The sequence below is a fragment of the Penaeus vannamei genome, chromosome 15 (genome assembly GCF_042767895.1).
Source record: "Penaeus vannamei isolate JL-2024 chromosome 15, ASM4276789v1, whole genome shotgun sequence".
Classification (NCBI taxonomy): Eukaryota; Metazoa; Arthropoda; class Malacostraca; order Decapoda; family Penaeidae; genus Penaeus; species Penaeus vannamei.
The window spans coordinates 3,191,826-3,207,605 of NC_091563.1; the positions used below are offsets into that span (position 1 = coordinate 3,191,826).

At 35.1% G+C, this 15,780-nt stretch overlaps 1 protein-coding gene across 12 annotated transcripts in view; it reads left to right on the plus strand.

The window, feature by feature from the left end:
* Rcd1 (Reduction in Cnn dots 1) overlaps positions 1-15,780 on the plus strand; it is a 35,311-nt gene that overhangs the window by 1,679 nt on the left and 17,852 nt on the right. For 2 of the 12 annotated variants that reach the window (XM_070130301.1, XM_070130311.1), the window contains exons 2-14: positions 2,846-2,969; positions 3,938-4,123; positions 4,273-4,409; positions 4,651-4,857; positions 5,519-5,646; positions 6,268-6,401; positions 6,611-6,754; positions 7,549-7,690; positions 8,069-8,205; positions 9,102-9,250; positions 9,988-10,135; positions 10,606-10,864; positions 11,158-11,439. In XM_070130301.1, the coding sequence (XP_069986402.1) occupies positions 2,862-2,969; positions 3,938-4,123; positions 4,273-4,409; positions 4,651-4,857; positions 5,519-5,646; positions 6,268-6,401; positions 6,611-6,754; positions 7,549-7,690; positions 8,069-8,205; positions 9,102-9,250; positions 9,988-10,135; positions 10,606-10,864; positions 11,158-11,439 (2,161 nt within the window). In that variant the 5' untranslated portion in view covers positions 2,846-2,861. The remainder of the gene's footprint in view (positions 1-2,845; positions 2,970-3,937; positions 4,124-4,272; positions 4,410-4,650; positions 4,858-5,518; positions 5,647-6,267; positions 6,402-6,610; positions 6,755-7,548; positions 7,691-8,068; positions 8,206-9,101; positions 9,251-9,987; positions 10,136-10,605; positions 10,865-11,157; positions 11,440-15,780) is intronic. The other 10 variants (XM_070130306.1, XM_070130312.1, XM_070130309.1 and 7 more) reach the window with 8 other exon arrangements.

Below are 15,780 nucleotides of genomic sequence, written 5' to 3' on the forward strand. Positions count from 1 at the left end.
TAATATTATTTTTATTAATTTTCATAATTGAATAACTTTGTTTTTATTTATTTGCGAGACAAGCATATTTAATGAAAAGTGATCATTAATTCAATATCTTCAAGACTGTAAGGTTATTTATCATTGATTCTTTGGTGATGCCTTTTTCCAGTAATACTAAAGATAATGGCACTCTCAATCAGGGTAAGTTAGTATATGGCAATAATTTCTATATGGCCATATAGAAATTATTGTTAGAACCCCTCCCCCCCACCCCCATTAGTGACAAACTTGGCCACATTAGCAGGGGAGGCATGAAAGGTACCAGGGAAATTTTAAGGTAAAATATAAATTTTATGGAATAATATACACAGAATAAATCGCTGTATTTTCTATTGCAAGGGATTGCTGGCCCCCAGCCCCTGCCCAGGAAAATAAAGAATCCTCCACATTCATGGCAGGAGAGTGTTGGACAGACTTGGCAACAACGCTCCTGCATGACAGTCGAGACAATATAGTGACTGAATCTGTGTCTGTTATTGATATTGTTCTCTGCAATTTCCCTAGTACCCTTCATCCCCTCCTCTGCTATCAGGGCCAAGAATATGGGGGTTTGAGGGGTTTCTGTGCAATCATTTCTGTATATTTGGAAACTTAAGAGTGTGTGAAATTCAATGATACCAAAATCATCACAATCCATTTGGTGGAACTATCCCAAAAAATTACCAATTTAGGGTTAAATTATGAATAATGTACACAATATAATGTGCAATTAGCGTTTTTAATTTTTAACTTTCACAATGGAAAAACAAATTATCTATGAAGATTTCTTTGCTTTCCTGGGCAGGGGTTAGGAGGTGGAAACCCACAGTGGTGAAGTTGCAATGTAGTGAATGATTCTGTTTATATTATTCATATTTTACCCTGCAATTTCCCTGGAAACTAGAGAATAAAAGAAATCCAACGATGTCAAAATAGTCATGATCCGCAAGGCAGAGCTATTATGAAAAATTACTTCAAATTTCTATCGTTAGAAAAGTTGGGTAATTCCTGGTAATTCCTGGCTGCCAGAAGTGGACCATAGGACCGTACCTGTGAGAGACCAAGTCCCCGACTCCAGCCAACAATCTTGGGGGATCCCATAGGGAACCGGGGATTTGGTGGGAGTAAATATGGAGAAGATCGCAAACAAGTGGTAATATATGATATTGTAGAATACATCATATATCTAAGGAAGGAACATTTGATAGATACACATTTCAGTATGATTTTATATATATGAAAATGCAGAAAAACATTTAAAAGTATAGTGCATTTCTAAGAGATTAACTCATGACATCACAAGCTACATGGGCCAAGACCAAGTATGTTGTGTTACTGCACGGCTAAGTTGTCCACTGAGAGGCAAGGAAGGCTAGGCCTAATCTCCATGTGACTTATGTCGTGATACATTTTCTATATTCTGACATTCTTCAAATGTGCAGATTATTTTATATATCAGTAAGTGTTATTTTTTAATATCTCTATGACAGTCCCCTTAGAGTTTCCCTATCATAGCATGTTATGTAGATATATATTCCCAGTGGATATGGCATACATATTTGCCCTCCTGCCATCAGTAGAGGCAACTTTAGGCTAATTGTTCTGTTTAACCCCAAAAGTCTTTGTTGCCATGGTCATTGGCAGGCACTGAATATTTACACATTCCTGTATACCATAATCATGGCATGCCATTGAAAAGGGTGTGGGAGTTTTTCCTACAGTTTTTACTTCTTTTTTTTATCATGAATGAAGTATGTGCAGTGTCCTTTGTTACATGTACTGTCTGGCAAGTTTGTATGAGGCACACCTATGATATCACTTCCCATGCCTTCACCTGCCTCAGCCAGTGACTCAGTCATGTCTTTCTGCCTCTATCTCTTGCACTCATTGCAGCCCTAAATACAGGACTAAATACAGATAAACGTGTAAATTCTCAAATTACAAAAATAATATATTCGTTTATGATATAGAAACAGGAGTAATCATTAGCTCAGTTTGACAGTAAAGAAGACATTGAAGTCTCATATGTCATAAAGAATTAGATATTTTTATTTTTATTTTACATAATACCTTCCTGAAGCTCAGGTTTCTAGCAGTGGAAATTAAATCTGCAGGTTCCACAGCTTTCCAAATATATATTATTGATTGTTATTTGTTTTCTGTATAGCAGAGAAATTTCCCTAGAATTATAGCCCTAAGTGTATGGCATATTTCTTACAGCCAAAGCCAACCCCCCCCCCCCCCCCCCAATACACACACCATACTGTTACATACAAAATGGTTTCCTTCCGGTATATCATCTTTTATTATTATAGATATACCTGAATACAAATTTTGGTTCTTGATTAAAATGGATGAATTATTTTATTCATACACAAAGTGTAACTGTGATAACTTTTTTAACTTTGCTCTCTACTAATGCCCAGTGTATTTGAGATATGCCAATGAATTATACATTTCCTGGTGCATAAAATTGAGCTCTTCAAATGTCAGAAACCACAGTATGCTTTAGTGAAACTAAAAGTCATACCTGTTTTGCTGGTAGAGGACCGGGAAGTTGAAGGATCTGTAGTTTGTACCGATTAAAACCTGTTGTCACATGTAGACTTCAGTAGTATCAAACATAAATATTTTTGGGGTGCATTTCCGAGGGTGAAAAAATTTATCAGGCATAATGTCCACACCCACCCAGCTAAAAGGTTCAACACCTTAAAATTTATTATAAACATTAATTCCAAATTGTTACCATAACATCAATGGTCCTGAAATATACGCACCATAAAAGCTTTCTCTTTACCAATAAGACCTTTCCCTCATTTTCCAGATAGGTGTAAGTCAAGATGGCTGAGAAGCCTGAGAAGGATACTGTGATCAGAACGCTGCTGGCATCAGCTCCCCAGAACTCATCACTCTCACAGCCCAGCACTCCAACGCAATCACCACACAAGGTTTGGACAAGTTTTACTGATGGCAATGAATATATATATATATATATATATATATATATATATATATATATATATATATATATATATATATATATATATATATATATATAATTTATTTATTTATTTATTTATTTATGTATTTATATATGTTTATATATATTTACATATATATATAAATACATATTAAAATATATATATATATATATATATATATATATATATATATATATATATATATATATATATATATATATATATATACATACACACATTCATGTATATATACATGTATAAATATAAAATATATATATATATATATATATATATATATATATATATATATATATATATATATATATATATTATATATATACATGTATATATACATGAATGTGTATATATATATATATATATATATATATATATATATATATATATATATATATATATATATATATATATATATATATATATTATATATATACATGTATATATACATGAATGTGTATATATATATATATATATATATATATATATATATATATATATATATACATATATATATATATATATACACATATGTGCGTATATATATATAAAGACGGAAAGAGAGAGTGATAGTGAACGAGTGAGTGAGTTATAGATAAATAGATGTAGATTCAGATATTTGTACATATGTTTATCTATATAACAAATGTAATTTACAACATATATACATCACACACACACACACACACACACACACACACACACACACACACACACACACACACACACACACACACACACACACACACACACACACACACACACACACACACACACACACACACTCACACACACACTCACACACACACTCACACACACACTCACACACACACACACAATACACATACTTATACTTACACTGACACTTGCACTTACACATATATCCCAATGGCAACACTGATCTGATTGATTTCCAACAGGCTGGTAATTCAGGTGTCATACACCCATCCTTCCGTCGGCCGAGCTCAGCATCACGACCCACTTCTCCACGTGCTCTGGGATCTTCACACTCAGAATCCGACGCCAGGATGAAGAACTCTGGAGATCCACATGCAAGGTTCACATCAATGCTCAGACTGGCCAGTGGGCAGGTACGGGATGTAGAGGTGATGTTCGAAGTATGTTTCGTTGGTACTGTGACTTTGCAGTTGTGCACATTGTCGTAATCACATGGGTTCATATTTTGAGAAGAATTGTATATGTGGAGGTTGTGGTCTTGATATGTTATTTGATTATTACGATTATCATTTTATAGGAAAGTGAGCCAGATGTTGTGTTGATGGATCATGCTTATGCTCGGCCATGGAATTGGCGGCCAGAAGCTTCACATGCTCGACCTAGGAAGATGCTCTTTATGACAAAATCTTCTCGGCAAAACCGCAGCACTCATAGGTTGGTATTTTTTATCTGGAGAATTTTCATAGTGTTTTCTGGATGCATGCAGTAACTAATTGCATGCATGCCATCACCAATTTAGTTAATTTTTGGGGAATGTTATTGATTGAAATTTGTGTCTTACAGTATAATTTTGAGTAAATTATTGTTAAATGGCAAAAGATTTTCACATTTGTATTTTAAAAACATAATTGGAAGGAATGTAGGAAAATTAAAGCATCAACTTCTTAACCCACAGCAGTTATGAGGAAATGATTGACGTGGACTCAGAGCCTTCTCCTCCCCCCCCACTGCCCTACGATCTGAATAAGGCCCAGCAGGTTATGAGCGAGTGTGAGCGCCATGTTGTCTTTGCCCGTCTTGACCAGATCAAGGCAGAGGTCCCCCACCAGGAGAAGGAGGCACCTGAGGAGGAGGAGGAGGACTGGGAAGAGAAGATACCAAAGTGAGTGTAGGGGATTTTGCAGGTTGTTTGTCTGTGTGGATAACAGAATGGAGAGTGAATTGATTGGATGGAGGGATGAGAGAGAGAGAAAGGGATTGAAGAGTCGTTATTGGCTCCTGTTCTGTGTTGTGAAATTTTATATAGTGAGTCATTTTTTATAGTTAAGTAAGGATGGTTTGTAAAAGATTGGAAGAGGACATAGACAATTTAACTCAATTTAACATGAAAAGAACTGGTTGCAAAATTAGTTTGATGTTGAAGTAGATGGTGTAGAAGGTTTTAGTTTATACTCCTTTCATTTAATGACTAGTGTCTGAAACTATGGACGGAATTACCTAATATCATCATCTTATTCTGGTTAACAACTGTCTAGTCATCACTGATTTGGACCAACTTAAATTAACAATGATGGGCCAGCTTCTCATATATCGGACACTTTTGTTCTTGGCTTAAGCTCTGATAAGGTCATCCACCATGTGTGCATTAGGTGCAGATCCCTAGCAGCAGCATTATTGCTACTACTTGGAAATTAGGGTGTTTTTCACTAGGAGGTACCTGTCATGGATGGATTGAATATGGGATGTTCCTTCCTAAATAAGCAAAAATTGCCCATTATAAATCAAAGAATAATTTTTACAAACACATCTCTTTTTCCCACCAGGATTGGATGGACAGAACCACAGATGGCCCTGTTTAGCAAAGTTGTACAGATCCTTGACTCTGACAGACTGGCGCGCCTCAGCCTCAAAGATTCAGATAATGAACCCGTGAAGAGGAGGGCACAAGTTGGTAAGTTTCTGAACATCTGAGACATGTTACTGACATGGAAATGACCTCCTTTGACTTGTCTCATGTGTACTTCTCGTGTGTGGCATCGCAGTCACACTTAAGTAATCTTAGACATATCTCTGACAACAACCTGATCTTTTTCTGATGGCCGACAAATTGATAAGAAATGCTTTATCTACCAAATGGAAAAATTTTCTTTATTTGGTATTTTTATGGTCACTCTCTCCTTTAAGAATTTATAACCATCAGTTTACTAATGTAACAACTATTAAAAGTCTTTTCAAAGATGATTTATATACAAATTTCTTTCCTATCGTAAGAGCAGGATAGAGCTGCTATACCTTGCAGCTTTGATTTGAATTAAGCTTTACATATTCATTAAGAGTGAAAATAGTTAAATTCTTGCTGCATTTGATATTCATCATCATCTTCATCCTCTACATTGTCTTCTTAGACTTTGTACTTCCTCATGTTCCTCCTCCTCTTCTACATGATCTTTTGACCAGAGGTATCCTTTTTTCACTACTATTAAAAATTCCTTTAAATATGTTTTCAAGAAAATCTCAAACAAAAATCATTAAAACTCTTTACTATTCTTCCCCCCCCCCCCTCTCCACCCAGACAAGACAGCAGCTAAGTTCAGACAAGCTTTAGCAAGGGTGAACTGGGACTCCAAGCTGACCCAGTGGCTTCACTCCATCCTCCTCCAGTACCTGAGTCTTCCTTACCTGGCTGCTTATCTTGACATCCTCCAGGTGGGATTTCCCAGTCATTTTTTAAACATTTATATTTGTTGTTGTATATTTGTTTATTTATTGTAAATGCTTTAATGAATTTTTAAAGATTTGGATTTTATTTTATTATTTTATTTATTGGTTACTGTTTTTTGCTTTTTTCTTCATGCTTATCTACTAAATCAAAGTAACCTTCCTTTTTTTTTGCCCTCCTCCCCACACACACACAGACCCTTAAGTCCAAAATTCCAACCCTGGTGGATAAGATGGTGGCCCTAAGCAGCACCCATCGAGGAGCCAGCGTAGAGGCCCTGAACCTCCTGTTGAAGAGACCCTGGGACCCAGCTGTGCCCTCCCTCAATCAGCACAAACCGGTGAGTGTGAGGAGTAGAAAGTCAACTGGTTGTTATGTATATGATTTTTAGAATTTTGTTTATTTATGCATTTATTATACCTAGTGAGTGTTTCTTTCTTTTCTTTTCTTTTCTTTTCTTTTCTTTTAGTGTTGTTGCATTGTGAGTGTTGTATAGTCATAAATATATTTTCTTTGTTTTTAATCAGTGGATTAACATATTTCAAGGAATTGAATTATCTACTGGGCATATTTATTAATACCTATCAAAATGTAAAAACATATTGGATAGTCATTATGTTACTGTGTAAACTGTGCATTATACCTGTTTGAATAGATTTGGATTGTCAAAAATTAAATCATAATTAAAAGATTTATCAGGCAGACTAATTATTTTTTGTTATTATTATTAATGTTGCTGTTCTTTTTATATTATTATTATTATTTTTGTTTGTTTATTTTTTTATTATTTTTTTTTTTATTATTAATATCATTATTAAAAGAGTTGGCAGATAATATCACTTACCAAATGCTTAGGGAAGGTAACTCTTAATTTTGCTGTGTACAAGTTACAAAGTTGATTTGTGAAGTACTATTCAGACAACAACTCTTACAATCACATGCTGAGTTGCAGCGGGAAATATGACAGGATATAAAGAATGTTCTTGTTATTGATGAAATAATCAATGTAAAGCATATATATTTTCTTTAGGGATAGTTCTAATTATATCTCTAGTTCACATATTTATGGTGTATACTCCTTATTCCTTTTCTGTAACTTTCCTTATTGTTAACATTTCCCATTCTCGCAAACAGCGTAAACTGGAAGGGTCCGCAATCATCATTCAAGTTCCAAGTGGTCCCCCCTCGAGCATCCCCCAAGCACCGCGGAGAATACGCTTCTTCAATGCGCAGCTCCACCACATGGCCAAGACTGTTCCTGTCATGATTACACCAGGTATGACATGTTTAAGGATTTTATGTGGGCTTCTACAGACGTGTGCGAAAGGGTGTAGGCATATAATTTTGTATTTATTCCTGTGAAGTGTATGTTTGCTATGGTGTTGTGGGCTCTTATTTATCCTGTTTTTCTTTAATTAAGATATATTGGTAATGTATATGCAGAGAAATAAGATAAATAGGATAATTGTGTAAATATTTTACCTGGCCATATCACCCAGGTCCAGTGGGTTAAGGATTCATGCAGTAGCAACAGTATAGATGGCTTGACTGTTTTCAAGTCATTCTCATTCTAGTATTTTATTGTGTGCAGAGCAGTGTATAACAATTTGGGAAGCAAGCCCATTTCTTCAAATAATGAAATTCCACATTCCAGAGAGCAATGATGCAAGTACTGTTCTGGAGCAAATACTGTCTGAAGTGCGAGCACGGGTGGTGGAGTGCAAGAGCCAATACCCCAACAGTCCCATCGTGCTGCTGGGCTGGGGCATCGGGGCTGTCATTGCGTGCCATGTGAGTATACACAGGCTTTTGTATTTTTAAAGTGAAAGTTATTTTGTGTAAATTTTTTTGCTCTTTTTTGCCATCTCCAATGTCCATATTTATCTTTTGTTTTGCTTTATCCAGATGGTAATAGCTTATTTTCCTTGCACAGACTCCATCTCTCTATTTAGTAAATAACTCAGTGCAAGGGAAAAAAAGAAAAGAAAAGAAAAAGGAACTTTTGGTTATTTGTGTCATATATCTTATTTTGTTCGTAATTTTAAATTTTCTATAATATAACCTGTGCCGCTGGTCACAGCGATAAGGAATATGGTGTGCAGCATGGAAATGGTGTTGTTCCTGGAGCCAGCACTCTTCCATGCACATTATGCTTATGCACATTACATTCCACATTTGTTTATCAATGGGAATAATGCTTTTAAGCGCAAAATGAGTCAAATCACACTCCCAAGAGATTTATGCACTAGTGGCAAGTCCTCTGTGTCACCCTGGCCTTCGTTCATGATGGCAAGCTCATGTTGCCTGGCACTCGACCCAGATTTTTCCATAATGGGACCGTAACTTCATCCTTATCATACGGGTTAATTATTAGTGATATCATCACATTGATGTCACCGGTTTTTTTTATTTTGAGAAAAAGTTCTATTTCTTTTACTATTATCATCTTTTAACATTATAATTACTATTATTGTTATAATGTTAGTAACAATACTATTAGTTTTATGAATTACAAACTTCTTTCCTCATAACTCAAGGAATGGGATAAATAGTGAGACTAGGAAGCCTTTTAATACTCAAGTGTTTGTGTAGCCATGAACTGTTGGAACAAAATTAATAAAACCATAGTGGAGCATGTATATGTCCACTCCTGGAACTAATGGGACTATTTGATCTCAATTCAACAGGTGTCCATGCTAGAGATGGTGACGGCAAACATTTGCCTAGGGTTTCCAGTGACAGGTGCGACAGGCAAGCGAGGGGAAGCAGACGACCCATTGCTGGACATCCGTACCCCAACCCTCTTCATCATAGGAGAGAAGGCATCAAATGTCAGGTAGGTTTTAAGGAGCTGGATTATAATGAGCAACTGTTATTTTGCATTTGGATTGATCTTTTCTTTTGTTTTTTTATTTCTTGTCTCCTTATTCCTTGAATAAGGGCCAGTAAGGCATGGCTGACAGCAAGAAACTGCAGAGCTCTGAGAAGTGGTATCACTGGCTGTATCCATGGGTAATGAATTTCATTTTCATCTGCCCTCTTTTATACATGTAAGACCTGTAAGTTTCGATTATATCTTCGTCAGAAATACATGTATATCTGACGAAGATATAATTAAAGCTGGTAAAATACATCTAATATTTATATGTATATGAATATATATATATATATATATATATATATATATATATATATATATATATATATATATATATATATATATATATATATATATATATATATATATATAAATCATTTGTAGGAGATATCTTGTACTCTTAATTCTGCCATATATTGCATCATACATGGGATGCATATTACGTAATTACACTGTAAACGAACATATTACCAGGAGGTCTTGAGGCCAAACACAAAGCAGGAGGACTTATACACAATTTTTATTTAAAATTTTCATATGAATTTCACAATTTCATTGTGAATTTCTGAAATGTTTTCTTCTATGATGTCGAAACATTCTTTGGACATTCACAACTAATATCAATATGTATAGTCATTTGTTTGGAACAAACAAATCTAGAAATTAGTTGTCTCAGACAGCAGTTTACTTGACAGCGTGGATGACATGGAGGACATTCGCATGCGTCTGCGTGTGGAGACGGGGCTGGTAGTTGTAGGGGGAGCTGACTCACACCTGCGCCTCTCGTGTCAGAAGCGGCACATGGAAGGCGTCACACAGTCTATGGTGGACAGGTGTATTGTTGTAAGTATTTGCAATCTTTTCTATTGTATAAATAATTATTTCAAGCTTTGTAAAGTTGATTTGTGTAGAAATAATTTATGGTTGTCAGGGAGGTAAATCTCCAGTAATACTTAGTTTACTTGACTACATCATGCCCTAAAAAGGACACAAGTATTTATATCAAAATCTGATGGTGTCACTTGTTGAACACACTTATGAGGGGAGATAGAATTCATAAAGTTTAACCAAATGACTTACAAGTCAATAATGTCTTGAAGTCATATGCAGTACACAGACAAGATCAGGTAATGAGGAACTCTGGCTTACCACCAGTACACCTTGCACAGAGAGGTTATGTCCAAGGGGTTAATTATTTAAAAATTAATGAACAGGTGAATCAGTTGCAATTCTTTATTTCAATCTCATAGTCACTTGAGTATGTGTGTGGAACTGGGAAATCAGTCTTGTTAAGATCATGCATTTTTCCCCAGGATGAAATTGGTGACTTCCTTTCACACCTGCTGAGTGAGAGCAGTGGCAGCTCATCCTCAGTTTACAGCCCTTGCCCCTCCCACAGCCACCATGTGACTTCATCCACTGTCTACCCACACTCCTCTGTTACCTCCTCCTTCACCAACCCCCTCCCTCCCAAGTCCCAACGCAAGGAAGGCACTCGCAAAAGGAAGACATCCACAGGCAGTTCCCTGGATGGCTCTGCACCTCCTTCCCCTGCTAAGATATCCAGACCAAGTGAGTGGAGTAGGTGTAGGGTAGAAAAATCCTGCTGGAAGGGGTTGCTTGTAGGATGGTTTTATGAATTGTTTATTTGTGTAAGGGGATGCTTGATATGAATAACATACAGATTTGCAATGTTGATAAATTGTATTTGGGTAGTTGTAAGAAGAAACAAGATTAAATTCAAAACAAAGTATTATGAATAATTTTGTCCAGCTTACTGTACCAGTGCATATATACATGAAAAGAGCAAGTTCTCGAGAATGGACTTGCCCAGGTAACCCACTAATCAACCTATTTTCTTTCAGGCACACCCATCAGCCTGATGGGAGGTAGCCTTAAGATTCCAGTGGGCGTTTCAGCTCTTTCATCACCGGGCCTCACATACAGCAGTGGTGACTCATCCCACACAACTCCGAGCACCTCTCCCTACCACCCTTCAGCGAGCCATACCCCCCACAGTGATGGTTCCTCAGCCTCCAACCCTGGGACGCCCCGAACCACAGGTGGTAAATACAAGTTGACAAGTCGCTCTTTGATGGGGAAAAGACGACCGCTGCCGTGCCCGAAAAGTGCCATCCGTAAAAAAGGTTGTAGGACTCCCTGACAGGCTTTGGGAAAGGGAATCAAATTGGGCTTTTTGTTAAGGATAAGGACTTAATTTATTTATCTTCAGAATCATTATTTATAATGTGTACAAAATGTAAAGTACTTTCTTTGGTGTGATTACACCGCGGATTGTACATGCAGGCAGTGCCGTATACATTTGGTTTGGTTACAAGGCAAGAGGAAAGAGCTTTGAACTGATGGGGACCCTCTCCTTTTTTGTTCATGTATTAGTATTGATTCATTTCTCCCCATTCTTTTGTTTAGGTGATATTGCTCGTAAACATTTTATTCAGATGTAAAGGGGAAAAAAAAAATTATAATTTTTGATGATAAGTTTTCATTTTTAACCCACTTATGACGGATGTCCTACATATGTGACAACCGGAAAAATAAACATTGCCAGGTGTCCTGCTGGTGTGACACTGGATCAGAGCTTGTGCTCTAATTCGGTCGCAGGCCACAGCTGGCGTGTAATCAGATTCTGGGCCAGCCCCGCGTTCCGATTTTGAAGCTGCCCAGAAACCATTATTTTTGGCTTCAAAATATACCGTTGCTAGTGGGTTAACAGAGGAAAACAAGTCATGCCACATTTTATTCAGAAATACTGTGGTTTGGACTTTCCACTCTGTTTTATCAGCTATTCATGTTTTAAAAAATTCAAATATTTTTCATTTTTATAAGATAAAAATATGCTTGTGTGTCATATTTTCTGTTTTTTTTTATGGAAGATATGAGGAAAAATTTGTAAACAGAATGAACAAAGTCAATATTTATCAGTGATAATAAGAGCAACATTTCATCTTCAACAGTCATAAATTACAATTTGAGGAAAGGTTTGAAGGAAGGGAAATGAAATGAGAAAAAAGATGCTTGCATGTCAGTGTATGCATGTATCTCTCTCTCTGTTTCTTTCTTTTTTTCCATCTTTTTTCCTTTGTTTCTTTCTTTTTTTATTTTAGATTGACCTTCTCTGTGAAGTTGTGATTTCTGTTTCTTCCTTGTTTTTCTTCTTTTTTTTCACATTTTCTTACTCTTTCTGATTTGTTTTCTCTTCTCTTCCCTTCTTTTTCTGTTATTTTATTTTTTATTGATTTTTCCTTTTTCTTTTCTTTTTTCTTTTCTTTTCTTTTCTTTTCTTTTCTTTTCTTTTCTTTTCTTTTCTTTTTCTTTTTCTTTTTCTTTTTCTTTTTCTTTTTCTTTTTCTTTTCTTTTCTTTTCTTTTCTTTTCTTTTCTTTTCTTTTCTTTTTTTCTTTTTCTTATTCTTTTCATCTCATTCCTTTTCTGCGAAGTTGTGATTTCTGTTTCTTCCTTGTTTTTCTTCTTTTTTCACATTTTCTTACTCTTTCTGATTTGTTTTCTCTTCTCTTCCCTTCTTTTTCTTTTCTTATTTTACTTTTTATTGATTTTTCCTTTTTTCTTTTCTTTTCTTTTCTTTTCTTTTCTTTTCTTTTCTTTTCTTTTCTTTTCTTTTCTTTTCTTTTCTTTTCTTCTTTTTCTTATTCTTTTCATCTCATTCCTTTTCATTTCTTTTTTCATTTTTTTTCTTCTCCTCTCTTGTCTTTTCCTTTCTTTACCCTTCCATTCCTTTCCTTCAAAAAGTTGTTTGTAATTGTCCATTCCACTTTTTTCAGTTTTGATTTGGTACATGTGTAGCTATGGAAGATTCTGCATTTTCCAGTTGATGAAAAAATTACATATTTACAAATACGCAGAAATAAAAATAAAAGATAAAAACAAGTACATCATAACCATGTTTTTTTTCTGAAATAAAGAAAATGCAAATATCTCAAACATTCTTAACATTCAAAATATATAAATAGAGAGGGTCCCTTGACACTAGAATATATTTTACCACTTAAAGTACCTGGTAGATTCTAATTTTTTTACCTTTATTGGACATATTTTTTATAATATTTCATACAGAAGGACTATTTATATATTTATTTGTCAATCTAGAGAATAATTTTTGTTGTATAGTGTTAAGTCATAAAATATATTTTGAAAATTAGAAAGATCTCAGTTGTGCTGTCTGTCTTTTCAAAAAAGACTTCCACAAAATATTTGCTGTGTAGATGAGAATTACTTCTAAGGATATAGAATTTAGAATTGCCTATATGTTTACCAAGAGTGATGATACTGAATTGTAAAGGGAAAAAAAGTACTGTTTACAGAAATTGGCATTACACCTTTGTATGTGAAATGGTTTCTACTTATGATATTGTTGATATATTCCTTGATATAGAAATTGCTCGTATCAGACTAGTCTTTAACAACTGCCTGCGTCAGAAGTTTAATCTTAAATACTTGGTGGTTGGGGTTGTTTTGGCAGAGAAAATAAAAGAAACCTTGTGTCTAAGGCTTCAAAGTTATTTCTTGTTTGCTTGCTCCAGTTTATTTTAAGATTGTCATAAGAAGGTTCAGTGGTTGACTTGGGTAAGGTAATGGAAATGGAAAGAGGAGTGTTAGTTGGTTTTGGAAAGGTTAGTTTTGTTAGTTTTGCATCTTTGTTGAATAAACACAAATTATTTGTTGGAAATATATAAGGGCAGGTACACAGCTTTCTGGATGAATTGATGAAGGTTGATTTGCACTTGAAGTGAGTGTGGAAGCAAGAATACAAAAGAAAAAAATAAATCTTATGGTCGAGTTGCATCTTATTTAGAGAATTGTGAATGCTGGCTGTAAACATGCAAGGCATTAATAGTCATTAGCTGTGGTTAACCGTATGGGCTTGGATGGCATGACAAACATGCAATCTTCATGTTTATTTTCATTTATTGTGTTTACAAATAGATAGCTCCACAAATACTTAGTTAGCAAGCAGTCAACAGCTAGTCCTGCCTATCTCACCCATTTGCCAATAACAGTTTTATTAATAGCATTAGAAAAAAAATCCTGAAAATTCAAGGAATAGGTGAATTAGGTGAGGTGACATTGAGCCTACTAATTGACTCCTTGGTAGCTGAACAGTTGTGGAGCCATCTGTGTATAATAACATTCACAAAAAACTACAGTTGACAGTTAAAGTACTCACTTATGGTTATAGTTGATCATGCAGTTTGTCAATTAGGGTCTCAGACACATAAATGTGAGATTGAATGGCTTCAGAAAGTTGAAAACTAGTCAGGGTCTTCAGAAAGTGGCCCAATGGCTGTTATTCAAATGGAGGGGCACATGACTTAGTTACTTGCAAATGGTGAAGAAATCTTCAAAAACACCATCATTGATTAAAGGAAATATCACTTTTTTGTAGCTTACTATTTGAGGCATTACAGTAATAGATTGGATAGCAGTTTGGTTTATTGTTGTGGCTGATTGGCTGGTAGTTAAATATCACAATGCCTGATTATCTGGCAGTTTAGGTATCACAGCAGATGACTGGCTGTCAGTACGAGATACCACTATTGCTGATAGGCTGTTTAGGCATCGCTGTTATTGGTTTGCTGGCAATTTAAGACACAGCAGCTCATTGGCTGGCAGTTTAGGGTATTAGAGATGCTGATTGGTTGGCATTTTAAGGTATTTCACCGTTTATTGGCTAATAGTCTCAGTGGTTTTGTGACTGGCTGTCCTCAAATTTGGAATGTTCATTTACAGTATTGATTTTTACTAGTTTATTCAGGTTTATTGTGAAAGATTATGGAAACTGATTTGAAGAATGAACCTTGTCTTCTTTTTTTTTATTAAAGAAAAAATATATTGATAGATAATTAGAATCTACAGTGAGTTCAATGGATATTTTCAGTCATTATGTTCCTTTCATGTTAACTGTCTCAAACATGCATGAAAAAATTGAGAAGTTTATTGAATTTTGTACCTCTTAAAACAGCTCTTATTATATGAAAAAAAAATATTGTACCAAATATTAATAATAGATCCTATATTGATTTGTTTAAAGGTTCAGACTAGAATTTTTTGACAAAACAGTAATATACTAAGATTTGATAAACAAGAGTGAAAAGGTTTAACCAGTCATGCATGCAGGGCAGTTGAGCCATTATATAATGTGAATGGTTATATTGTACTAAAAGGAGAAGTGACTGAAATTTGAGCAATCAATATAAATGTATGAAGAAGCCCAAGTAAAGGCAAACAGACAGAGGATGCTTTTAACATTGTCCTTTCTTTTCAACAAGTTATTATTCATTGTGAATCATGAAATGAGTACAGGGAAACATTATTATACAAATGGCCTTCTTACTTTACTGCTTCACTTCTGTTCACCCAATTGGAGCAGCCCTCAGCATAGTCATAGGTTTCCTCACTTCTGAACATTCCAAATGTAAAGCATTTGCTGCTTTCAGACATGTACAATTTTTCA